The sequence below is a fragment of the Oncorhynchus kisutch genome, linkage group LG17 (genome assembly GCF_002021735.2).
Source record: "Oncorhynchus kisutch isolate 150728-3 linkage group LG17, Okis_V2, whole genome shotgun sequence".
Taxonomy (NCBI): Eukaryota; Metazoa; Chordata; class Actinopteri; order Salmoniformes; family Salmonidae; genus Oncorhynchus; species Oncorhynchus kisutch.
In genome coordinates this window covers 53,588,375-53,615,782 of record NC_034190.2, presented here as the reverse complement: position 1 = coordinate 53,615,782, position 27,408 = coordinate 53,588,375, and the positions used below count along the sequence as shown (strand labels likewise).

Sequence of the window (27,408 nt, the reverse complement as noted above, 5' to 3'; positions counted from 1 at the left end):
GGCCCTAACAAAGATAGCGGAATGAATGAATTACAGAATGGACTGTTCAGTCAGAGGTTATGCCAATGACATGTCCTAAATAAATGTATATTCATTGATTTGTCCCAACATAGTGTATACAATACCTGCTTCTCCACAAATCTCATGGCCAAATGCCTTTACTTTGATGAATATTTAGACAGTAGCTGCTGTTTAGGCTGGGGTAGGGTGAAGTTGCCCCTAGGCTTAGATTCTGATCTTGGGTCAGTTTAGCATTTTCCCTACTAATGGTTAAGGTTTGAATTGGGGGAGGGGAAAATAATCCTATATCTGTATCTTGGGGAAACAGCTTTTAGGCTGTGACTTTTCAACTGATGTGTTGTCGTTATAGTGATTACAGTTTGTTTTTTTGATTACTCTATTCCCATACATATTTTTTGAAATATTTATTGATAGATCTTACTAGTTAATTATTTATTTATTTACTCTCAAGCCACAAAGTATTGTCTCTCAAGATACAAGGCGTATATGTTTTTTTATCTGTAATTATTTTTAAATGTGTTGATTTATCGATATTTTGTATTTATTTGCGTACTTTCTGTATACCCACATTTACGTTAAATGATTGATTCATCTATTTACAGTGATTGTAGGTAGTTCCACTCCACTCCAGTAGGTGGCGATAACGTGCCTTTGCTGTAGTTGTCAACCACCACAAAACTGACAAGGACGTGAAAATTACAAAATTGACTACTTTTCCATTCATTGGCTAGGTCATTTAATTGGATAGGTCGGAGAAAACAGCTAACTAACTAGATTTTGTAACATTTAAGTACATATTCATTGCTATAATCGAAGGACCAAGATGCAAGAAGACTGGTTATAAATCAGTCCACCCTTTCGTGGTAAGACTTCTCCAGTGATGCTAACGGTCGTTGGCTAATGTTAGCTAGCTGCTAACGTTGTTACATTCACGTGAGACAACGTGAAGCATCGGAGCCTTCTAGCGATCTACCTTTGTAGCTAACTCTTTAGCTAGCTATGTCATGTCCAAAGTCAGAGAGAAACTTGTAAAACCAGCGCAATTGTCACCTGTGGTTAGTTAACGGCAGCAAGCTACCCGCCATTAGCCAGTCTTTGGCAAATGACAGGAGTGGGATGTTCGCTAAAAGACCGGTAACCCAGACTACACAAACTAGCTACCCCACAATAATACCAAAGTCAATATCAGCATGTGAAATATTTTGCTAGCTATAACATTTCACAATTGTCATTGTGATTCCAGTTTTCGCAAGGCCAACGGCCCTTTCACACAGAAACAAACAGGGCGAGTAGGACAAGACGAGAAGCGAAAATCACGGAAAAACTGAGTTGATTAATTTGGTTCACTGTTTCGTTTTAGCACATGTCGGTGAAATATCTACTCCGTCATGACGATATACAAGGTCTGTGGTCTATCTCTAGGCAAATTATCCCCTATCTCCAGTCATGAGAACGTTATCATGACGTCGCACGTTTAATTTTTAGGGTGGATTATCCCTTAGGTCACTGCGGTAACGTTAATGTAGTCTGTTGACCACTGCAGCCTCAGCTGAGTCTCTTGCGAAATGTAGGTGAATGGTAACGATCAAGTTCTTGTCTAGCTAACTAGATAAAGTAACATTAGCCTAATATTTTCCCTGAAGGTTGATCTAACAAGTAGGTAAGGTAAGTGGCACCTACCCTCAGTTTTACTCAATGCTGAATCGCTTTTGATGGGAATTTTTCTACTCTTTACACAGAAGGTCAAATAGGATCCGCTTATAGTTGTTCTTTTTCACATATGTACAAGTGTGAAATGTAAAAAAAATGTTTTGCATATCCAGCTCTCCCTGAGGCACCCTCGGACAGTTGGGTCAAGGGCCAGGGATCACAGGCAGTCATCCAGGGGGAGTGGTGCCTATGCACATAGTCAGGCAGTTAGCTACAGATTGTACATAAACCAGATAATGTGATTAGTGCTTTTACGACAACTAGGAATCCATTAGTTAACATTTGCATACTCTTTTTCCCTATAGCTTCCTATATTTTTCAAGTGGGAAACTGAGCAATTTTTTTTTTGTCTCGAAAGCAGCATTAAAGGGAAAATCTACCCAAACTCTTTTTTATTTCTTCATTAGTCAACTGTTGATACAGTCCCAAATTGTGTTGCATGTCAGCAGTCACATTTTCAAGATATTGCACGTTTGACTGCTTTTATGCAAAACACATTTGAGATTGTAATTGAGAATTGACTGCAAAGAGTAGGCTGTGGCTGAAAAAGACATCTGAATTTTACATGGGCTACAATATGCTTGTGGCTTGAACTTTGTCATTATTGACAGGGCAGTAGTCCATGTGAACCACGGCTGTCTGACACTGGGAATGGGGACAGCTGCCAAAAGCAAATCATGCTTGTCCTTACAGTGTAGGCCTTACTGAAGGTGACTCACAGAGCTTCTCTCTCTCTCTCTCTGTGTCTCTGTGTCTCTCTTTCTTATTGGCTGAGTCACTAGGGTTGGGTAGGTTTAGGATCATATTGAACAATAATAAATTAAGATTCTGTACTTTGAGCTTTTTACTATCATTATTAAGAGTGCACTCTAAGATCCTTTTCGATATTATGAGTTGATGCATTGCTTGCTGATGTCAACTCTACAATATGACAAAAATAAGGTTTCAGGAGTTGTAGTTAACTCACTCAGGCACTTTAATCACAGATTACCATGGAGTTTTGGTAGATTATCAGATGGCAATGTCTAAGGCTTCTGTTAGGTTGACACCTGACACTAGTAACCTGGTGCCAAGAGCTCCTGGTGACAGTCAATTGCCTGTGAAGTCTGGCACTCCTGCAGAGCACGTGCCAGTGCATGTGCTTTTTGGCTTAGACCTGTAGGCCCATACTATACTGTCTGTCTCCAGGACTACAAAAATGCTTTGATAGAAGACACTATCCTTTTATATCTATCAGGAAGTCAAGTGAACCCGGTTGAGATGTGTTTATGATGGTTGTGTGATTGACTAGGCTACTGCATGAGTAATATAGGCTATATGACAATGTCATTTGTTTAGATTAAAACTAGGGCCGGGAATTGAACCTTTATTTAACTAGGCAAGTCCGTTAAGAACAAATTCTTATTTAAAATGACCCCCAAAGAACAGTGGGTAAACTGCCTTGTTCTGTGGCAGAACAACAGATTTTTTTCCATTATCAGCTCAGGGATTCGATCTAGTAACCTTTCGGTTACTGGCCCAATGCGCTAACCACTAGGCTACCTTCCGATACGACATTATCACCTAGGTGCCGATACTAAATGTAGGCCTATTGCGATTCTCAAGATTTATTGTGATTTTATGTTTCAAAAATATTGCTCACCATATGTTTGCTGCAGTGGGCCAATTCCACGGTAACAAAGTGATGCTGAGACTCGCGTTATTCACTTTAAAATGTATGCCAAACAAAAAGCAATGATTTCAAAGTGAAAACAACAACTCGATGCACAAGGACTAATTTAAAAAGAAACTCCTCGGACTTTGACAAACACATTTTACTTGAAGAACAGTGCAGATGCGAAGTTTGATAAAATAATGACAGTTTGTGCTTTTGGTGCCGTCATTCTGTTACCAAACTATTCATATGCACTGAAACATTTTAAAGTGGAAAATCTGAGTCGCGGCATCACTCTATTAATGTGGAATTGCCCAGAGGGACAAGAGAGACATGAGAAAACAAGTTTTGATCCATCATGGAAATAAAAGTGCTGAAAACAAATTCGCTCACTATTGAAAAAAGATGGAGAACAAGATATGTAGGGAAAATACTGGTGTTTTTTATGCAGTTACAGCCAACTAACACAAGTAATATTGCGTTATAGCGTTAAATAATATCCCGATATGTGACTATTGACCCCCCCCAATCACAAGTAAAAAAATCAGCTGATTGACCATTAGCCTATTGTTTGTCAATGTTTTTTATGGAAACTAAACTGATTATATTCTAGCTGGTTTTCATTCTGAAGTTGATTTTTCTCCTGTGTAATTGTCATCTGATAATGAGGTGTCGTTCAGCTCCAAAACTATTCACAATCTATCTTGCTTGCATATGGTACCCAAATCTAAAGCAATCTCCTGAAAAAGTCAACTGTAAAACAAGTTTAGAGTGGATATAAGCCTATAGCCTAGGCTTACTAGCTGAAAAGGGATCTGGAAACATCCCGGTTTCCTTTCTGTGGGATCCTAATAGGAGAGTGAATGTATTGTTTACATCCTCACCATTTTGAACAGAGCAGCATTTTTCCTATTAGCAGCTGGCATTCAAAGGACCGTTCTACTCTACATTTGACTCCCCAATGAACAATGTAAAAATAGGGGTCAGTTAATGAAGTTTAGTTTTTCATTGAACATAAGCCATTGTTCTGCTACTATTTGACTAGTAAGGTGTCTTGTCATTCCTTCTGTTTTCACTGTTGAAACACTTCGAATGCCTTCTACAATTTGTATTTTACAGCAGGTAGGCTAAGAAATGTAGCCTAATCACATAACATGGTATTATCTTTTTTTTTTAAGACCTTGTCAACTGGAATATGATAAGGATTTGGCTTTGTTTTATTTTCTCCCTGGGTTTTGAACTTTCAGTTCAGATTAGTCGCTCGCTAAGCCTATCCTGCCAATGCCATCACAGTTTCAGAGGAAGCTAGGGCCTACATATTAGTGACAGCCTACATTTGTAAATGAGTTCATCCTTTTTTCCCTCTTTTTATTTTTTATTTTTTACCTAGGATGATCTGTTTTCAGTATTACACATTTTTGTCTCTTTGCTCTCTTTTTCAGTGCAATGTCTCTGGTTTTCACACGACCTAACCCCAACGCTATTGGCAAGAAAGACAAAAGACTCATGGCGGAGGTGAACGCCAGCCCGCTCAAGCACTTTGTCACGGCCAAGAAGAAAATCAACGGCATCTTCGAGCAGCTGGCCGCGTACATCAAAGAAAGCTCCTACTTTCTGGAAGGTAGCTACCAGCCTTCCACCTTACCACAAGTTGTGTTCGATAAAGCTGGCTTTCGTTTACACCAATGAACAGCACAATGTTTTGTGGTGTGGAATTGATTGACACTTGCCTGTTCTATTGGCAGCTAGGTTTCAGTCCAAACAGTACTGTGTGTGGAGTACAACGGAAATATTATTCCGTCTGTCTTTGGCACTCAACACCCACACATGTCATTCACTAAGTGAATTTTTCAGCTCAAGTTTGCTTTGTAGTGCTGATTCCAATGTATTTATGCCACATTCTCTCAGTGTTGGTCCAGTTTAGAGGTGTGTGTACAGTGGGGCAAAAAAGTATTTAGTCAGCCACCAATTGTGCAAGTTCTCCCACTTAAAAAGATGAGGCCTGTAATTTATCATAGGTACATTTCAACTATGACAGACAAAATGAGAAGAAAAAAAATCCAGAAAATCACATTGTAGGATTTTTAATTAATTTATTTGCAAATTATGGTGGAGAATAAGTATTTGGTCAATAACAAAAGTTTCTCAATACTTTGTTATATACCCTTTGTTGGCACTGACCGAGGTCAAACGTTTTCTGTAAGTCTTCACAAGGTTTTCACACACTGTTGCTGGTATTTTGGCCCATTCCTCCATGCAGATAGTTGAAGTGTACCTATGATAAATTACAGGCCTCATCTTTTTAAGTGGAAGGACTTGCACAATTGGTGGCTGACTATGTTAATATAAGTTTAATGCTAGCTAGCAACTTACCTTGGCTCCCTGCTGCACTCGCGTAACAGGTAGTCAGCCTGCCACGCAGTCTCCTCATGGAGTGCAATGTAATCGGCCACAATTGATGTCCAAAAATGCCGATTACCGATTGTTATAACTTCAAATCGGCCCTAATTAATCGGCCATTTCGATTAAACTGTCGACCTCTCGTGTAGTTCCTAGGGGTTTGCAATGGTTGTGTGATAAAAAAAAATTCTACCGCCTACAGACACCTATAGGAATGAGGAGCTGGACCCGGTCACGACAGAGGAGCAGGTTCAGGAGGTGCACGGTTACCTGTCAAAGGTGGCAGGGATCGGAGAGGTGCTGGCACGCAGACACATGAAGTGTGTCTTCTTCGGAAGGTACATTCCCTCCACCGCGTAATGACCACTGGCGATGCCGCCACCAGTCATTGGAGTTCGGAAGCTGCACGTTTTCCCCGCTATTCATTTTTCAATGAATCACACAATCAAATTTGTCTCTCTAAAAATGGGTTGGACTACTGCACATTTCTGGAAAATGCTCTAGACCTGTGTTAAATGTTCCTCACTCATCAGTGTGTTCTACTTTATAGGACAAGTAATGGGAAGAGCTCAGTGATCAACGCCATGCTGTGTGATAAGGTGCTCCCCTCTGGGATAGGACATACCACCAACTGTTTCCTGCAGGTGGAGGGGACAGATGGCAACGAGTCCTTCCTGCTCACAGAGGGGTCAGAGGAGAAGAAGAGCATCAAAGTCAGTACCTCCCCAGTGGTTAAAGAGAAACTTTTAAAAATAGCAACAGGAACAAGTTTCCTTTTTGGAATACAATTAATTGTAAGTTTAAAAAAAAACAAGACGTTACTTAAAGCTCTTTGAAGTTGGATACTGCACCCTGGAAGACTTCTCTGAACTCTTAGCACGCTAGCTAAGTGCACACACACACAATAAGTTTGAGGTGCTGGCTAATGGGGGGGGGGGGGGGGGGGAGAGAAACATACTTTATGAAAAATAAAGTCGCACGTGTCCTCCCAAAAATGTATTGAAGATAACAAACGTTTCGGCACTGCGCCTTCCTCGGAGTTTGCTCAGCACAACACACACCTTTTTAGAGGAAGTTTAAGATTTAAATTGAATGTAGTTTGTTGAGACAAGAACATGCTCTCAACCTTTTGATGTGTTCAAATCTCCCAAGCCCATCTTAGTTTAGGCATTGTAATTACTGTGATGCAATGCCCATCTAAGTTTAACAGCAGTAAAACAGGTGGCTTGTAATTGTCTGTACTGTATGAATACATTTCTGCTTGTCCTACAGCAGATGAAGTCAGATCTGTCACGGTGGCTTTCTGTTGCGCAGTTGTCTTATTTAGTAAACGGTGGGTGGCCCGGTAGACCAATAGTCCTCCCTCAAAACCATGACTCACTGGTTATCCAGCACCTAATTTTTTTAAAATTCTACGCAAGCAAACCTCTCTTAGCCAGTTGCACCACAGTTTAATGAGTACCACACCTTTGTCACTTGGAAAGTAGACATCTCTTAATGGAATATCTTTTTTTTTTTTCCTTCTTGAATTTAAGCTACTTCTTATCAATGTTATTTTATTATTTAAAATACCAGCATCCCGAAATGTTGGTGCGATGTATCACATAATCACCTAAAGGAGCCCAGAAATATCCACTTCCCTGTTGACTGTAGTTTATGACCCAGAAATGGCCGTGTGCCTATGATATGCATCCTGATCAAACCTGTTACTGACCCGCGTGTCCAAACATAGCAACAGAATCAACAAAACACCAGCAACCCTGAATGCTCTCAGCCGCTCTTATCATGTGTTCACATTCCAGCTGTGTAAGTCCTAACCAGATGGGATGGTGTAGCGCTGTGGTAGCCATGCTGGGTAAGTGTGCCTTGAATTCTAAATAAATCAGTGTCACCAGCAAAGTACCCCCCCAAACCATAACACCACCTCCTCCATGCTTCACAGTGGGAACCACACATGCAGAGATCATCAGACCAAAGGACCGATTTCCCCTGGTCTAATGTCCATTGCTCATATTTCTTTGTTCAAGCAAGTCTCTTCTTATTGGTGTCCTTTAGTAGTGGTTTCTTTGCAGCAATTCCACCATGAAGTCCTGATTTCACGCGGTCTCTGAACAGTTCATGTTGAGATCTGTTGTGTCTGTTACTTGAACTCTGAAGCATTTATTTGGGCTGCAATTTCTGAGGCTGGTAAACTAATGAACTTATCCTCTGCAGCAAAGGTAACTCTGGGTCTTCCTTTCCTGTGGCGGTCCTCATGAGAGCCAATTTCATCATAGCACTTGATGGTTTTTGCGACTGCACTTGAAGAAACTTTCAAAGTTCTTAATTTTCCATATTGACAGACCTTGTCTTAAACTAATAATGGACTGTCGTTTCTCTTTGCCTATTTCAGCTGTTCTTTGCCATATGGACTTGGTCTTTTACCAAATAGGGCTATCTTCTGTATACCACCCTACCATGTCACAACACAACTGATTGGCTGAAACACATTAAGAAGGAAAGAAATTCCACAAATGTAACTTTGAACAAGGCACATCTGTTAATTTAAACGCATTGCAGGGGACTACCTGCAATGAAGCTGGTTGAGAGAATGCCAAGCAAGTGCAAAGCTGTCAAGGCAAAGGGTAGCTACTTTGAAGAATCTCAAATATAAAATAAACAAATCAAAATATAACACTTTTTTTTTGGTTATTTCATAGTTTTAATGTCTTCACTGTTATTCTTCAATGTAAAAATAAAAATCTTGAATGAGAAGGTGTATCCAAACTTTTGACTGTACTGTAGGTCTGTGTAAAGCATGTTGGCTGCTAACAGCTTCCCCAGGCCTCTCTTCTCTCCCCATGGGGACTAAACCCCGGAAAGCCGGTCATTTCCGCTGGCTAATGATCAACACAGACCTCCACTCTGCTCATAGGAAAAATCTCTGCCTGGCTACTTTATTTGTTGGCACAGATGAGTAACCTTTTTGATGCAACCTTTTCCCTCGAATCCTTATCTCTATGGAAATATGTTATGTCATCGTGGTATTGTTGCTATGGGTTTAAATGGGGACACATGCCAATAGATTATGAATATATTTCCTTCCTAGTAATCTGTCCTTTTATTACAATAACTCATACAATCAAATGTAGTCAAAGTTCAAATGTGAACACATGTTATTGCATGTTTTGTCTCTCTCTTGGACAATAATTTTCTATTTCTGTCTCGCTCACTGTTTCTCAGACGGTGAACCAGCTAGCCCATGCTCTACATCAGGATGAGGACCTGGATGCAGGAAGCCTGGTGTGTGTCATGTGGCCTAAAGTCAAGTGTGCCCTGCTTAGGGACGACCTGGTGCTGGTGGACAGGTGAGGGCAACACACACCACACATCTAAAAGGATCAGGTAGACCATTCCCTTCTGGCATTCAGTTATTTTAGCACAACCAGGTGTCCTCTGGAAGTGCTCGGAGGTTGATGTTGGAATGGGTACCACTCTTCACTTCGCCCTTAAATGTTGTATGCCTACTCCTCCTCTACAAACAAACGCAGCATGTATAGTGTTGGTCCCACGAGCTGGAATAAAATATTCCAGAATTGTTTCATACGCAGAAAGTGTATCTCAGGTTTTGTGCACAAATTTGTTTACATCCCTGTTAGTGAACATTTCTACTTTGCGAAGATAATCCATCCACCTCATGGGTGTGGCATATCAAGAAGCTGATTAAACAGCATGATCATTACACAGGTGCACCTTGTGCTGGGGGACACTAAAAGGCCACTCCAAAATGTGCAGTTGTGTCACACAACACAATGCCACAGATGTCTCAAGTTTTGAGGGAGCGTGCAATTGGCATGCTGACTGCAGGAATGTCCACCAGAGCTGTTACCAGAATTGAATGTTAAGTTCTCTACCGTAAGCCGCCTCCAAAATCGTTTTAGAGAATTTGGCAGTATGTCCAACCGGCCTCACAACCGCAGACCACCTGTATGGCGTCGTGTGTGCGAGCGGTTTGCTGATGTCAACATTGTGAACAGTGCCCCCTGGTGGCAGTGCGGTTATGGTATGGGCAAACATTACGGACCACAAACAGAATTGCATTTTGTTGATGGCAATTTGAATGCACAGAGATACCGTGACGAGATCCTGAGGCCCATTGTGCCATTCATCCACAGCCATCACCCCATGTTTCAGCATGATAATGCATGTTGAAAGGATCTGAACACAATTCCTGGAAGCTGAAAATGTCCCAGTTCCTCCATGGCCTGCATACTCACCAGACATGTCACCCATTTGAGCGTATTTGGGATGCTCTGGATTGACGTGTACGACAGTGTGTTCCAGTTCCCGCCAATATCCAGCAACTTCGCACAGCCAGTGACGAGGAGTGGGACAACATTCCACAGGCCACAATCAACAGCCTGATCAACTCTATGCGAAGGAGATGTCGTGCTGCATGAGGCAAATGGTGTTCACAACAGATACTGACTTGTTTTCTGATCCACGCCTCTACTTTTTGTTTTAAGGTGTCCGACTAAGAGAGGCCCTAATCTATGGATTTCAGATATGCATAAGTCATTTACTTAATTTGACTGATATGACCTGTAACTCAGTAAAATCATTGAAATCGTTTCATGTTGCGTTTTATTTTTGTTCAATATAGTTTTTACTGTGGCCTTGTGACCTGAAGTCATCCCATATTTCTGCTCCTATAGCCCCGGTATTGACGTCACGACAGAGCTGGACAGCTGGATCGACAAGTTCTGCCTGGATGCCGACGTCTTTGTCCTGGTGGCAAACTCTGAGTCCACTTTGATGCAGACGGTAAGAAAGATGTTTCTACTCTAGAAAGAAATCCACTCGGCCCGAACTTGCATGTTGACCAAATGCTATGTCTGAGGGTATACTGTATATTGGATTTTGAATAGACAAATGCTACTCTTTGCAGGAGAAGTCATTCTTCCACAAGGTCAACGAGCGTCTCTCCAGTCCAAACATCTTCATCTTAAACAACCGCTGGGATGCCTCTGCCTCGGAGCCGGAGTACATGGAGGAGGTGAGTTAACGTTGGCAGTCATTGCCACGCTGAGGTTAGCGTTGGCAGTCATTGCCACGCTGAGGTTAGCGTTGGCAGTCATTGCCACGCTGAGGTTAGCGTTGGCAGTCATTGCCACGCTGAGGTTAGCGTTGGCAGTCATTGCCACGCTGAGGTTAGCGTTGGCAGTCATTGCCACGCTGAGGTTAGCGTTGGCAGTCATTGCCACGCTGAGGTTAGCGTTGGCAGTCATTGCCACGCTGAGGTTAGCGTTGGCAGTCATTGCCACGCTGAGGTTAGCGTTGGCAGTCATTGCCACGCTGAGGTTAGCGTTGGCAGTCATTGCCACGCTGAGGTTAGCGTTGGCAGTCATTGCCACGCTGAGGTTAGCGTTGGCAGTCATTGCCACGCTGAGGTTAGCGTTGGCAGTCATTGCCACGCTGAGGTTAGCGTTGGCAGTCATTGCCACGCTGAGGTTAGCGTTGGCAGTCATTGCCACGCTGAGGTTAGCGTTGGCAGTCATTGCCACGCTGAGGTTAGCGTTGGCAGTCATTGCCACGCTGAGGTTAGCGTTGGCAGTCATTGCCACGCTGAGGTTAGCGTTGGCAGTCAGGGCCTAAACGTATTTTTATTTTAGGACTAATCTTCCAAGAGTCTTTAAAATTGACAAAACAACTTTATAATATGTTCACATTTTCACAACACTGTTCCAATCAACAGAAAGAATACACTGACATATTGACACATAAGGAAAACACTGGTTCATTACAGACCGCGGGCCCTGACTACAAAAAAGAAAATGCATATGTGTGTGTAGGAACTCGGGCGGGCTGCTTTTTTTTTTTTTTTTTTCAGAATTAGGATCACAAAGCTGCCACTAACAGGTCCTGATCATCATCATAAAGGGAAAGTGTTTGATTAAATACTTACAGCATTGTTACATTAGTAGGAGATATGCATCTTTCAAATGATTTGCCACGGATATAAAGCGCTCCGCACGTCATCGTTGTTAACAGTTCAGTTCAGAAAATTGTCAGTGAGACGGAAGCGACAGCAGCTAAGTCCTGTATGGCAATACTTTGATACGTTTTTAAAGGAGAAGGTGGTGAAATGCAAACTTTGCGACGTGAAATTGAGCTACTGTGGCAGTACAGGTGCAATGCTGAAAGGGAGGCACCGTGAGACTGAGAAAATCACAACGCTGATTACAGAAATGATTGCATTTGATATGCAGCCATTGTCAAAGGTAGAGGATGTCAGCTTCAATGTTACCCTAATGGAATGTCTAGAAACATACAACAAGATGCCATGTCGAAAAATTGTGACGGTCCGGATGGAGAAATTGTACAAAGCGCACCATACGTGGCTTTAACAGATTGTTGGACGTCTATGAACACGCTGTTACATATAGCACTGCAACAATCCATCACAATGATTAGAAGTGAGAACATGGAGAGGCACACAGCAGAGAATTGTTGCTGAATGGGTGTGGAACACTGGTAAGGGTTTGGACTAGATGGCACAACCACAGTCAATTGGCTATATTTTTGCTTTTCGGTTTTAATCAAATAAAAATAGTTGTCACATACACATGGTTAGCAGATGTTAATGCGATTGTAGAGAAATGCTTGTGTTTCTAGTTCCGACAATGCAGTAATATCCAACGAGTAATCTAGCCTAACAATTTCACAACAACTACCTTATACACACACACACACACACACACACACACACACACACACACACACACACACACATACAAGTAAAGGAATGAATAAGAATACGGACATAAAAAATGCAGTGGATGGTATAGAGTACAGTATATACATATGAGATGAGTAATGTAGGGTAAGTAAACATTATATGAAGTGGCATTGTTTAAAATGGCTAGTGATGTATGTAATATATTTTTCCATTATTAAAGTGGCTGGAGTTGAGTCAGTATGTTGGCAGATGTTGGCTGTTTAAGTCTGATGGCTTTGAGATAGAAGCTGTTTTTCAGTCTCTCGGTCCCTGCTTTGATGCACCTGTACTGACCTTGCCTTCTGGATGATAGCGGGGTGAACAGGCAGTTGCTCGGGTGGTTGTTGTCCTTGATCTTTTTGGCCTTCCTGAGACATCGGGTGGTGTAGGTGTCCTGGGGGGCAGGTAGTTAGCCCCCGGTAATGCGTTGTTCAGACCTTACTACCCTCTGGATTGCCTTACGGTTGTGGGCGGAGAAGTTGCCGTACCAGGCGGTGATAGAGCCAGACAGGATGCTCTCGATTGTGCATCTGTGAAAGTTTGAGTGTTTTTGTTGACAAGCCGAATTTCTTCAGCCTCCTGAGGTTGAAGAGACGCTGCTGCTCCTTCACCACGCTGTCTGTGTGGGTGGACCATTTCAGTTTGTCCGTGATGTGTACGCCGAGGAACTTAACTTTCTACCCTCTCTGTGGATAGGGGGGTGCTCCCTCTGCTGTTTCCTGAAGTCATTGTTGGTAATCAAGCCTACCACTATAGTGTCGTCTGCAAACTTGATGATCGAGTTGGAGGCGTGCATGGCCACGCAGTCTTGGGTGAACAGGTAGTACAGGAGAGGACTGAGAAAGCACCCTTGTGGGGCCCCAGTGTTGAGGATCAGCGGGGTGGAGATGTTGTTACCTACCCTCACCACCTGGAGGCGGCCTGTCAGGCAGTCCAGGACCCAGTTGCACAGGGCGAGGTTGAGACCCAGGGTCTCAAGCTTGATGATGAGTTTGGAGGGTACCATTATGTTAAATGCTGAGCTGTCGTCGATGAACAGCATTCTCACATACGTATTCCTCTTGTCCAGATGTGTTAGGGTAGTGTGATTGCGTCGTCTGTGGACCTGTTGGGGCGGTAAGCAAATTGGAGTGTGTCTAGGGTGTCAGGTAGGGTGAAGGTGATATGGTCCTTGACTAGTCTCAAAGCACTTCATGTTGACGGAAGTGACTGCTACGTGGCGGTAGTCATTTAGCTCAGTTACCTTAGCTTTCTTGGGAACAGGAACAATGGTGGCCCTCTTGAAGCATGTGGGGACAGAAGACTGGGATAAGGATTGATTGAATATGTCCGTAAACACACCATCCAGGTTAGGCATCAGTGTGGTTGGGTTTAAAATCAAATTTTTAAGACGATCAATTGTAGAAATAGACAGGGTTTATGACTTTGTGGCTGTGGTAACTAGTGACAACCCTATGGTAGGTTTCCAGAACTGCGGTAGATTGATTTGCAGTCATACACAGGACCATATCTGAATTGTGAATTCACGTCATTTTTTTTATTTTTATTGTTTGAACGAGAGAAGTTTGAAACATGAACATTTGTCACATACCCAGACCGGACCTTCTCAAATAGTATTTAAAATAGATGGTGAACAATCTATTCCTATTATTGACTGAATCTCTCTTACCAAATGAATCTGGTTGCGAATGGAGTTTGGATGGTTTTAAAATGGTGTACATTGTGAACTGTGAACTCTCAGGTGAGTTAGAATTAGCCGTCAGGGTTACAATGAGAATTCTGAGCTGAATTAGCGTTAGCTTTGACCCTTAGATCACGGTTATACCAGATACCAGTGTTTTGTTGAGAATTAGCGATATTTTTTTGGGCTAATAATTGCACTAGTAAATGGAAGAGGTGAAAGGTGTTCTGGGTAACATTATACAAGGAGAGGCTAGATGGGTTTGTGCCAGATTCTGGGTCGTGGTTGAGCCGAGTACATGGGGTAACTACTCCCTGCAAGAGTACAGTATTAGATTCAGCAATTAAGTTAATGTTGAGGTAGGGTTGGCACTAGGGTCTGCCAAAGTGTTGATTTCAAGTATAGGGTTGCACCTCACATGGCCGTATCATGCCGGTGGTTGAGCGAGACCTTGTGGGACTACCTGCCTTTCGGGCTTGTGATACTCAACCCAGCTCTCTCTGTGCCGTCTACTTCTCCCAAAGAAGTTGGATGTTATCTTGAACGTCTTCTATGGGCCAGGAGAGGTTGTAATCCACCACAGTCTTGTTAATAACTCATACATTTACATTTGAGTCATTTTAGCAGGTGCTCTTATCCAGAGAGACTGACAGAAGCAATTTAGGTTAAAGTGCCTTTCTCAAGGGTTATGGAAATTTTAGGTAACTTGGGTAAATTATCAATTTTAAACGGTTATCTGAGTCGTCCAACAAGGGAAACACTTGAGATGTTTGATATAATACAACACAACACTGACACGACACCTGGAGATTGGCCAGGAGACTGAACTGAGACTGACTGGCCTCAGTCTGGCTTTATGTCCTTGAAATAAATGTCAGGTTGAACATGAGGGCTGCAACGATGCCAGTATCGCAATACTTTTTCCACGGGGAAAAATAAAAACATAACTGACTCTCTGGTACTTTTTAAAAACCTGCTGTACGTAAATTGTGTGCTATAGACTTTAAAATAAATAATTGTGACTCTGGATGACAACATAATGATGTTTGTTTTCAACATTAGGTCCGTTTTCCTAAAGAAGTTAATACCGCTTGGCGTTTTTGTTTCCTTGGCACGACACTAACAAGCATTGCGATACTGGTAATGTCCCGGCCCTTTAGTGAACATCCCATATGTTGTGATCATTTCAGGTCTGCCGATACAACTTGTTGAAGGAAGAGCATGTACCTGTAGGCTTGTGTTTACACGTGTGTGTGTGTATATATATATATATATATATATATATATATATATATATATATATATATATATATATATATATATATATATATATATATATATATATATATATATATATATATATATATCATTTTTCCTGCTGTGTGTGTTTGAAAAGTTGCGTGCGCATCAGAAAGCTGTTTGTTTACATGGAAGTTGATACGACCACTTGCAACTTCAAATGGCGCTCGTGTGAGTTAACATGTAATCAGACTGTCTACATATGTTAGAGGTTTGATAACCTAGAAACCTGCTACATACCAGTGAGGCAAGGTACAATATCCCAGATAAAGCAAGATAGCCATCAGTCTTACATGTCCTCAGGGTCCTCACTCACGCAGCGCAAATTTGTCAAGGTACAGAGCGTTCTGACGTCGGGATGCGCACATCACTCGAACGTGACGTTTGATGGTAAACACAAAATGGCTCTATTGAACCCGGTCTCCCTGTCACTCTGTGCCCCCCCCAGGTGAGGAGGCAGCACATGGACCGCTGCAGCAGTTTCCTGGTGGACGAGCTGGGCGTGGTGGACCGAGCCCAGGCCAGCGACCGCATCTTCTTTGTGTCTGCAAAGGAGGTCCTACAGGCCCGCGTTCAGAAGGCCCAGGGGATGCCAGAAGCAGGTACATGCACACACACTTGGGTATGACACGACAAGCTTGGCATACCTGTATTTGTGGAGTTTATCCCATTCTTCTCTGCAGATCCTCTCAAGCTCTGTCAGGTTGGATGGGGAGCCTTGCTGCACAGCTATTTTCAGGTCTCTCCAGAGATGTTAGATCGGGTTCAAGTCCAGCCTCTGGCTAGGTCACTCGAACATTCAGAGACTTGTCCCGAAGCCACTCCTGCGTTGTCTTGGCTGTGCTTAGTGTTGTTGTCCTGTTGGAAGGTGAACCTTTTCCCCGGTCTGAGGTCCTGGAGCAGGTTTTCATCAAGGATCTCTACTTTGCTCCGTTCATCTTTGCCTCGATCCCGACTATTCTGCCAGTCCCTGCCACTGAAAACATCCACCCAGCATGATGCAGCCACCACCATGTTTCACCGTAGGGATGGTGCCAGGTTTCCTCCAGATGTGGTGCTTGGAATTCTGGCAAAATAGTTCAATGTTGTTTCTCAAGGTCTGAGAGTACTTCAGGTGCCTTTTTGCAAACTCCAAATGGGCTGTCATGTGCCTTTTACTGAGGAGTGGCTTCTGTCTAGCCACTCTACCATAAGGGCCTGATTGGCGGAGATGGTTGTCCTTCTGGAAGGTTCTCCCATCTCCACAGAGGAACTCTGGAGCTCTGTCAGAGTGACCATCGGAGTGACCAAGGCTCTTCTCTGCCGATTGCTCAGTTTGACTGTCCGGCCAGCTCTAGGAAGAGTCTTGGTGGTTCCAAGCTTCTTCCATTTAAGAATGATGGAGGCCACTGTTCTTAGGGACCTTCAATGTTGCATAAATGTGTTGGTACCCTTCCCCAGATCTGTGCCTCGACACAATCTCTACGGATAATTCCTACGACCTCATGTTTTTTTTCTCTGACATGCACTGTCAACTGTGGGACCTTATATAGACAGGTGTGAGCCTTTCCAAATCATGTCCAATCAATTGAATTTACCACAGGTGGATTTCAATAAAGATGTAGAAACATCTCAAGGATGATCAATGGAAATTGAGTCTCAATATTAAAGGGTCTGAATAATTATGTGAATAAGCCATTTCTGTTTTATTTTTTTAATACATTTTCAAAAATGTTTAAACCTGTTTTCGCTTTGTCATTGTGGGGTATTCTGTGTAGATTAAGATTTTAATCAATTTTAGAATAAGGCTGTAACATAATAAAATGTGGAAAAGGTCCAGGGGTCTGAATACTTCCCTAATGCACTGTAAGCCACACAGGTAAACATTCACAGAAAAACAATGATCTAATATCCAAGAAAATTATGATTTCCCCCCACCCCCCAAAAAAAAAAACACACTCCTTACTTGTTCAGGTGGTGCTCTGGCGGAGGGATTCCAGGCCAGGATGTTTGAGTTCCAGAACTTTGAGAGGCGCTTCGAGGTAAGGCTTTCTAATGAAAGAACCTCTGAGTGAATGGGGTTTTCAGTTTACAATACTTCGTCTCGGTTCCCATTAGAGATGTACCGAACTCTGCTCAAGTGCCAGTGCAGTTCACTTCCAATCCAACACCATTCTTTTATCACTTGTTTCACATCATGTCTGCATGCTCTAGTTAGGAGAGAGTGAGCTCTACAGTTGAAAGCCATTGAATGTGTCGGGATATTTCTGCCCATTGACTAGGCCCTCTTGTGAAACGCTCTGTTTTTCCCTGTTCTTGTAGGAGTGTATCTCTCAGTCTGCGGTGAAGACCAAGTTTGAGCAGCACACTGTGAGGGCCAAGCAGATCTCGGAGACCCTACGGCTCATCATGGACTCGGTGCACGTGGCGGCTCAGGAGCAGAGGTGAGTTCTCGGGTCAAGCCAAGTACCCAGGCTGCCTCAATTGTTAATGTCTTCCTTGTCTCCTTTCCTTCATTTGAACCGATATGATAGAAGTGATGGGGAACGGCTGCTGTGCGAGGCAACCGGTTGTGCTCCATGTTTTGTGAACCTTGTGTTCAGGATTCACTGCCTAGAAACCAGGGAGGAGCGCCAGGACCGCATGGAGTTCATCGACAAACAGCTGGACCTGCTGACGCTGGACTGCAAGAGCAAGATCAAGAAGATCACAGAGGAAGTAGAGCGACAGGTAGGTTTAAAATGGGCTCCCGCGCTACGATTGAATTCTAAGAATGGTCTAGTGAACATTGTTCTTCCTTCCCTGTTTGTGTGTTTACCTGTGTGTAGGTGTCCAACGCCATGGCAGAGGAGATCAGGCGACTCTTTGTGCTGGTGGATGACTTCCACATGGACTTCCATCCGTCTCAGGTGGTGCTCAAGGTGTACAAGAACGTGAGTGATTCCCTGGCCTCCAACACAAACGAGCGTTCGTACGAGCACACACACACACCACCTGCTCCTTTTGCTACCGGGTGTTTATGCTTGATTCTACTAATCGGCTGTCATCGGGACTTTGATTAGCTGAATCAGGTGTGTTTGAACAGGGCTGGAACAGAAGCCTGTATACCCAGTAGGTCTCTAGGAGGAGGATGGGCCACTGTTGCCGTAGGCCTCAATCCTTTTCAGCGTGTTAGTGGAATTCTCCCTAGGGCCTGTTTTTGTCCTGGTGTCTATCTTCTCTAAGAGAACAACCCTTTGCAGGGAATTACTTGAACACACCCTTTGACATTTTAAGGGTGTGTTCAGATTGGCAAACTTCCATGAACTTGGATTGTTTTATATTTTAGTGTGTGTTCAGAATGTCATAATGTGCAGTTTTCTCTCTGACCAAATGTGTTGCACTATGTACAGAATAGGGTGCACATTTTGGAAGTGGCTGTAGTGTAAGGGTCAGGCCAAAAGCAGTGCATTACATAGGTAATAGGGTGTCCATTTTGGACTGAACCATTGAGATTGCGGTGGTGATGTTGTACTGTGTGCGTGTTCTTTCCAGGAGCTCCACAGGCACATTGAGGAGGGCCTGGGCAGGAACATGTCTGAGAGGTGTTCCACAGCCATCACCGCCGCCCTGCAGTCCACCCAGACAGAGATGATCGGTCAGTCCCGCAGCAGCGGCACTCACACAATTCCAAACCCCATCCCATTCTTAAAGGAACTGTTTGGTCCACCAGCCACACTGGCTGAAATATTCCCAGTAAATTAACTTGTTGTTCAATTGTGAAACCATGTGGAGATGTTCTCAACTAGCATCCCCCTTCTCAGATGGTCTGAAGCCCCTGCTGCCAGGGCCGGTCCAGGAGCAGGTGGACAAGCTGGTGCCGAGGCAGCAGATCTTCACCCTCAGCTACGACCTGGCCTGCGACAAGTTGTGCAGTGACTTCCAGGAGGACATTGGCTTCCACTTCTCCCTGGGCTGGACCATGCTGGTCAACCGCTTTCTGGGACCCAAGAACACACGACGTGCCCTCATGGGCTACAACGACCAGGTGTGTGTGTGCGTGTTATTTCCCTAAGAAAAGGGTTAGGTAGAGGTAGCCCTTCACCACACATCTAGGATCAGGTTTACACCAGCCCCCAATCCTGACCCTAAAGGCGTCATTGTGATCGCTTCCTCAATTTTTTTGACTTTTTAAATGTATTTATTCTTAAAGAATAGCATTTACAATGCCTCTAGTTTATTTAAATGTTCTTACCCCATCAGAACCCCAAAAATCATTATAAGCTTGTTTTATGATGTAATTGTAAGCAAACACTGTATAGGCTCAAAACATGGTTAAAACTATCATTTTGATCTCATGGATGGTCATCCATAGCTCTTGTCTATTCATTTTGAGTGGTTCCATTTCTCCAGCACCATCCCTCAGCTATTTACCAAGTCATTGGCTGGGTGACCACTTTGTTATTGTTTGAACTGCATCTTGTCCCTGTAAAGAGAAGATAAAATAATACCTTTCTCAGTGGAACAAGGGGCGAATCCTCTTTGGGAGCAGACAAGCATACTCCCATTCTGGGTTGTTATTCCTGTGCTTCCTCAGTGCTCTGAGATCACTCTGATGTCAAGTTAATCCCCCATGAAGGCAGTAAAAAGAGCCATGAATTACTATCAGTACAATAAACGTAGGAACTGGTTCACTCATGGATGGGTTGGTTGTTTAGCTACAAAATCGACGTGTGCGCAACTATGGGTCAGAACGGACTGTGTTGGCTGAGATTGTTGACACGTAAGCTATATTTCATCTATGTTTATTGAAAACAAATACATTTGCACAATGAGCACTTGTCTCTCAAATACATCTGTTACAGTTGTTGGTTAGCGAGTGAATTTTTGCCCAAATGACGTTGACATAAAATCCAGTCAAAACGCCTCAAAACAAGACATGGTGTCAAGAACAAAGTGAAATGAGCTGAAACGAGCCACTTCCGATTCCCCACATGGCAGTTTGTCACTCTTGCAAGCGATCTGGCCCTCCAGAATCACAACAGCACTCTGACTTCTGCCCCATTTGAAGCGCGCACGTGGTTTTGTGACGTTGTCAGCTAACCCACCTATAGACTGTGAACACGGAGTTCACTGGTGGCCTCTTTCCATACAGCATGTCACAGAGCAGCACCAGGCTGGCTGCTGACGTGAACTACATTCATTGTCAATGCACAATATTTGTTCAACCGCTGTGAAAGGACAATTAGAAAATCCATAAGAATAGCAGTTTAATTCCACACACGTATCGCCACGTCATCCATGCTTACTATCGCTTTTTAAGCTAGCTAGCATACATACATTGGCTTACGTGCGTTGCTATAGTTACACCGTACCACAAGCTGTCAGGAGCAGTCTCTCTTAAAATGGACCATAAAGTACTACATTCGATATTTGCCTATGAAATGTCTTCCCGCATTGCTTGAATTGGTGCTGGCTGCATCCATATTCCGCACATTGTGGCATTGCTGACAAGTTGGTTATTTTAATGTGGGGATATCATTTTTTCCCCCCCTGATTCACTTCCGGTTATCAAATCTCTGAAAGGACGAGTATGATGGCGTAACGGTGGCTTTTGAAGGCTCTTATTGGTCAAGACGTAGCATCAGCTACTCACGGTTTATTTACTTCATTGGTGTCTGTCCTGTAGGTTCCTCGGCCCATGGCCCTCACCCCGGTCAGCACCAGCATGCCCCCTTTCCCCCAGAACTCCATGACTCAGGAGGAGCTGATGGTCTCCATGGTGACCGGCCTGGCCTCCCTCACCTCCCGTACATCCATGGGCATCATAGTCGTCGGTGGCGTGGTAAGGATAGAGGAGACGCACTGCATGAAACCTTTAAAGAATGTGCAAATGGTTGTTGACAATGCCCTAAACCAAAAGTATCGTTTCCGTAAACAAGTAGGAAAGGAGTTTACACTTTCAATGTTTTTCCCTGTTTAACCCAGGCATGAAATGTATGTTCTTCCTTTACCCTCAACAACGGTTCATTTGAAAATGTTAAGTATTGAAAATGTGTGTGTCAGATCTGGAAGGCAGTGGGCTGGCGTCTGATTGCCCTTTCGGTAGGGTTGTACGGCCTGCTGTACGTGTACGAGCGCCTCACTTGGACCACCAAGGCCAAGGAGAGGGCCTTCAAGCGCCAGTTTGTGGACTACGCCAGCGAGAAGCTGCAGCTCATCGTCAGCTACACCGGCTCCAACTGCAGCCACCAGGTTCAGCAGTGAGTAATGGACACCCCATCTACAGCGGTCTGTTTTGTCTGACTCCCTCACTCCTCTTCTCACTACATCCCCTCTTTCTTTTTTTAAACATTTATTTCACCTTTATTTAACCCGGTAGGCAAGTTGAGAACAAGTTCTCATTTACAATTGCGACCTGGCCAAGATAAAGCAAAGCAGTTCGACACATACAACGACACAGAGTTACACATGGAGTAAAACAAACATGCAGTCAATAATACAGTAGAAAAATAAGTCTATATACAATGTGAGCAAATGAGGTGAGGGAGGTAAAGTAAAAACATCCCTTCCTATCTCTCTTTCTCCATCTATCCATTTGCTCTCCATCTATTTCTCTATCTGCCTGCTGCCCTCCTACTCCACCACAACCGAGTCTTACAAGGCCAATATAATCCCCTCAACAAAGAGATGGGATGTTTGGCAGGGCTCCACACTGCCACTCTCCGTAGTTCAGTTCTGCATGTTTGACAGCTAGGATAGAATTTGCTAAAGCTTCTTCATAGAACCACTGGCCAGTCAATCTGTCACACAACGTTATGTAAGCCTGCTTTATATAAATAGATTGTCTCCTGCCGTGTGGGAGTTGTTCTCTGAACATGCCTCATAGAGGCCCTCTGGTGGTGAGAGGGACTGGCAGTGGGATCTGGTTTGCCTATAAGCTACCGAGTGAGCCTATTGCTCTTTGCAGTTGTTGGTCATTCTGAAAACAAAGCTGACTTAACAGTCGTAAGTAGGACCCAAGGACTCCTGATTTACGACCAGTTTTTTTTATTTTTATCACGAGGCCTAAAATGACACGGATAGGGGCAAACCGATCCTAGATGAGCACCTCTACTCAGAGATGCTTGGTACACATATGGCCCCTGAATCTCAGAGCGCTATTCCTCAAAATGCCTAAACGCTTGAGGACATGCTGAAGTTGACATGGCTCTACAGGAATTTTGTTCAGCGAGTTCACTAAGTAGAGTTGAGACTACGTGGCCCTGAGCTGCTGGTGTGTGTCTGTCTGTGCAGGGAGCTGGCCGGCACCTTTGCTCAGCTGTGTCAGCAGGTGGACGTGACGCGGCAGAACTTGGAGGATGAGATCACCAACATGAACACGAAGATAGAGCTGCTGGATGCGCTGCAGAGCAAGGCCAAACTGCTCCGGTAAGATGCTCGGTAACACACTGGTTGTGTCTGAAATGGCACCCTATTCCCTATAAAACCAAGTGCCCAAAAGACTGGTCAGAAGTAGAGCACTGCATAGGGGATAGGGTACTATTTCGGACACTGCTCAGTCAACATTGCTCAGTGATCAAGGCTCCTTGGCATTCTCAATAACTACAACGGGCTCATAGTAAAGGGGAAAAAATAATTGGGCTTAACTGCACTGAACAAAAATAGAAACGCAACATGTAAAGTGCTGGTCCCATGTTTGATGAGCTGAAATAAGAAATGTTCCGTACGCACAAAAACCTTATTTCTCTAAAATTGTGCTCAAATTTGTTTACTTCCCTGTTAGTGAGCAATTTATCCTTTTGTCAAGATAATCCATACACCTGACAGGCATATCAAGAAGCTGATTAAACGGCATGATCATTAAACGGGTGCACCTTGTGCTGGGGTATATAAAAGGCCACTCTAAAATAAGCATTTTTGTCACGCAACACAATGCCACAGATGTCTCAAGTTTTGAGGGAGTATGCAATTGGCATGCTGACTGCAGGAATGTCCACCAGAGCTGTTACCACAGAGAAATTATCTACCATAAGCCTCCTCCAATGTTTTAGAGAATATGGCAATAGGTCGAACCGGCTTCACAACCGCAGACCACATGTAACTACACCAGCCAAGGACCTCTACATCCAGTTTCTTCACCTGTGGGATTGAGAGGGGTGCTGAGGAGTATTTCTGTTTGTAATAAAGACCTTTTGTGGGGGAAAAACTGATAAGAGAATTATGTTCTCCAGGTACATCACCCAATTGAATTATAATACTCTTGTCTGCAAACCAGAATTTGTAAGATCCGAATGAAACAGACGGAGGCCCAGCTTAATAGTCAAAGGTTTATTCACGGAACGTTCTAAAGTCAAGAATACAATTCTGTTTATACTGACTTCTCACGCCCACACAGCCATGCTCGCACACACACACACACACACACACACATACCCACATACCCACATACCCACACACACATGCACACATACCCACACACACATGCACACAAACAGACGCACATACACACATACCCATGCACACAGACGCACACACTGTGTCTCACTACCCAGCCGACAGAGATAGTGACCTTGTCCTTGAGACGTACTCCCCGTTCTCTCCCAAATCTCTAGTCAGGTCGGCACCAAGCTCAGACGGTCTGTGTTTAAAATACCATAAAGACATATTGTTTTACCCTAATTCTGACTAGGACTACACATTTTTATTGATTATGATTTTATACATTCTAATCAATTCCATACAATTACATGTTTCAGGGCGGAATATTCTAATCATTCAATTAACAGACCATTCTAACCTATGAAACTCATTCTGATTGGCTGGGCCTGACACCCACCCATGGCTGTGCCCCTGCCCAGTCATGTAAAATCCATAGATTAGGGCTTAATGAATTCATTTCAATTGACTGATTTTACTTAAATGAACTGTAACAATCTTTGAAATTGTTGTGATTTTATTTTTGTGCAGTGTGATATTAAAGTACCATCTGTTTTCATTGAAGACAAGGCACTACTACTGTCTTGATGGTGTGTACCTATCTCTGTACCTGAGTATGGTGTTGCCTTGTCCCCTGGCAGGAATAAGGCTGGCTGGCTGGACAGTGAGTTGAACATGTTCACCCAGCAGTACTTGCAGCAGGGCCGGTAGAAGTGACCACTGACCGGCCGTGAGATGAACCGTGGAGAGAACGTTGACCACGACTGTTCTGTGTTAACCCGAGGGAGTCCTCGCTACCTAGACAATGGGGTCGGGGTCAATTTGGTTTTCAATGCGGTCAAATCAGAAAGTGAACTGAAATTCAATGGATGAATTTGAAAATGCCGTATCGGAACAAAATACAACAACAAAAAGTGGAATGGCTTGAAAATGAATTGACACCCAACCCTGCTAGACATGGATGACCCCCTTCAAATCATTCACTCTCTCCTTTAGGACATTTTAGAATATTGTTTTTGCACTCACATTAATTTAAAGGTAACATCTTTTATCAGTACATTTTATGGAAGATGAATTTATTTTATACCAAATACAGCCATATGATATGTTGTCATGCGTTGCAAAAGAGGTTGCATATCGTTTGTGTACTTGATTTGACGTTACATGCCTTGAACACAGAAGATGATTTAAGTGCCACCCTGAAATGATGGCAATCTGAAGGTGGTCACACACAAAACAACTAAACCTTTTTGTTGTAAATACCAGGGAACATCCAAAAGTGCAGCAGAAATGCAAAGTGATTTATTTCTATAAGCTTACTGCACCACGGTGTGGTGGTAACTCTATATTCAGATTATGAAATGACACTGGCTATATGAAAGAGCGTAGACTAGCATACTAGGTGATGGAGGCGTTAGTCCGTTCTGAATGCACTCACATGCCTTGGGGTCGTGCACTGTATTATGTCCTGCTTGCTTTGATTTGTCTGCTGCTCCGTGTAAATCAGTGTTGGACAGAGTGGATCACGCTCTGTCCGAGCTGTTTGCCTGTAGCAATTCAGCGATCATTGTTGAGAAGTTGTAGCTGTTTAGACTGCTTGTTTAGCGCTAAGACACTAAACAACCCATTTGGGCTTTATAATCATTTACAAACAAGCTTCTATTTAAAATGCAAATAAACTACAAGTAAGGATCTTTAAAAATAATAACTTTCAGTGTGTGGTCATTGAGCCTGTGCTTTTTCATCATAGTGACTGTAAAGGATCGTTATAGTGGAAACATCACCATTTATCATGATCAAACCTCTGCACCCCAAAGCCTTGCTTCTTAGCAGGTGATATTTTAGATGGCGAAAGGTACATGTACTTGCTATGTTGGCATAAACCTTTTTTTCTCTTTTAAATATGATATTCAGGCATTAGCACTATCATTGAAAGGCCTATTTATGACTTGTAAATGTCTCAACCTTAATGTCTCTGAATAGTGTCACTAATGGCAGTTGTCCTTCAGGTATATGTCTGGCTGTGTGCGCGTTGGGTCGTGGTTGTGCCAAGGCAGTTGGAAAGTGTTCTGGAAAGTTCTGAATGAAAATGTGCACTTTATACTTTTCTGCTTCTGTTTTATTTTTTTTGTACATGTCAATTTGGCTTTTAGTTTATTTCCCCCCCCCCCCTAGTTACAAAGCAAATACAATGGTGGATAGATGTTTGAGAGATTGTAATGTGTAAACTTGCATGCAGTGACTACTGTAATTTTGTTGTCATGTTAACCATTCATGTAAAAAAGCTAGTTAAGTGCATTAAAGAAGTGTTGATGAAGAAGAATGAAATGTGTATGGAGAAGGTGTTCATTGTATTTGGCTTAACCCTTCGAGTTGCAGGGATCTGCGTTATGGTGGAATCGGTGACTTGTATTGATTAACATTAGTTTCAGCTCAGGGGAGCATAATTGAATACACAGGATAATGACATTTACAGTCCAATTAGCTCCTTTGCTTTAAGATACATTTGTATTGGCTGTAAATCACAGTAATGAGTCCCCTTGCACCTGTCAGGAGCTGGATATGGAAATATAGTGCTTAATTAAAGAACTATAGGATTTAAAGTGATAACTTATTTAAATTGCTGTTGAATGTAATATAGAGAAAAAAGTTTAACCAAATGTATAATGTTACTATACCAGAGAGAATATTCTATGGTCCGAGTACTTCATATGTATACTGAACAAAAATATAAATGCAACATGTAAAGTGTTGGTCCCTAATTTTCATGAGCTGAAATAAAAGATCCCAGAAATGTTCCATATGCACAAAGATTTTCTCTCATTTTGTGCACAAATTTGTTTTCATCCCTGTTAGTGAGCATTTCTATAATAATCCATCTACCTGACAGGTGTGGCATATCAAAAAGCTTATTAAACAGCATGATCATTACACAGGTGCACCTTGTGCTGGGGAGGGTAAAAGGCCACTCTAAAATGTGTAGTTATGTCACACAACACAATGCCACAGATGTCTCAAGTTTTGAGGGAGCGTGCAATTGGTATGCTCACTACAATAATGTCCCCCATAGCTGTTACCAGTGAATTGAATGTTCAATTCTCTACCATAAACCGCCTCTAACATTGTTTTAGAGAATTTCGCAGTACATCCAACCTGCCTCGCAACCGTAGACCACATGTAACCATGCCAGCCCAGGACCTCCACATCCGGCTGCTTCACCTGCGGGATCGTCCGAGAGCAGCCACCCAGACAGCTGATGAAATTGAGTAGTGTTTCTGTCTGTAATGATGCCCTTTTGTAGAGAGAACTAATTTTGATTGGCTCGGCCTGGCTCCCCTGCTCAGCCATGTGAAATCCATAGATTCAGGCCTAATTAATTTATTACAATTGACTGATTTCCTTATGAACTGTAACTCAGTAAAATCATTGCATGTTGCATTTATATTTTTGTTCAGTATAAATTCTAGGACTGACTGGCCTTTCACTTGA

At 43.0% G+C, this 27,408-nt stretch overlaps 1 protein-coding gene across 3 annotated transcripts; it reads left to right on the top strand.

Moving 5' to 3' along the window:
- Nucleotides 1-645: 645 nt before the first annotated feature.
- Nucleotides 646-26,247, top strand: mfn2 (mitofusin 2). 3 transcript variants are annotated; one of them, XM_020506190.2, is made up of 18 exons: nt 646-884; nt 4,828-5,006; nt 5,988-6,123; nt 6,336-6,498; nt 9,008-9,132; nt 10,480-10,588; nt 10,713-10,820; nt 15,971-16,124; nt 17,476-17,543; nt 17,824-17,945; nt 18,105-18,231; nt 18,330-18,434; nt 19,036-19,138; nt 19,305-19,528; nt 21,170-21,325; nt 21,547-21,743; nt 22,777-22,911; nt 24,561-26,247. In XM_020506190.2, exons 2-18 carry the CDS (start codon nt 4,832-4,834, stop codon nt 24,628-24,630), a joined length of 2,277 nt encoding a protein of 758 aa, XP_020361779.1. In that variant the 5' UTR covers nt 646-884; nt 4,828-4,831; the 3' UTR covers nt 24,631-26,247. The 3 variants fall into 3 exon arrangements, with proteins under 3 accessions (XP_020361779.1, XP_020361777.1, XP_020361781.1); XM_020506188.2 differs by lacking the exon at nt 646-884 and adding an exon at nt 1,531-1,686; XM_020506192.2 differs by lacking the exon at nt 646-884 and adding an exon at nt 1,570-1,588.
- The last annotated feature ends 1,161 nt before the right edge of the window (nt 26,248-27,408 follow it).

What these genes read in the sequence shown, in the direction of transcription:
- mfn2 (XM_020506190.2), top strand. Translation starts at nt 4,832, where the DNA reads ATGTCTCTGGTTTTCACACGACCTAACCCCAACGCTATTGGCAAGAAA. An exon ending in CCAGGGGATGCCAGAAGCAG is followed by an intron (nt 16,125 to 17,475) that starts GTACATGCACAC and finishes TTACTTGTTCAG; the next exon opens with GTGGTGCTCTGGCGGAGGGA. An exon ending in CACCCAGACAGAGATGATCG is followed by an intron (nt 19,139 to 19,304) that starts GTCAGTCCCGCA and finishes CCCCCTTCTCAG; the next exon opens with ATGGTCTGAAGCCCCTGCTG.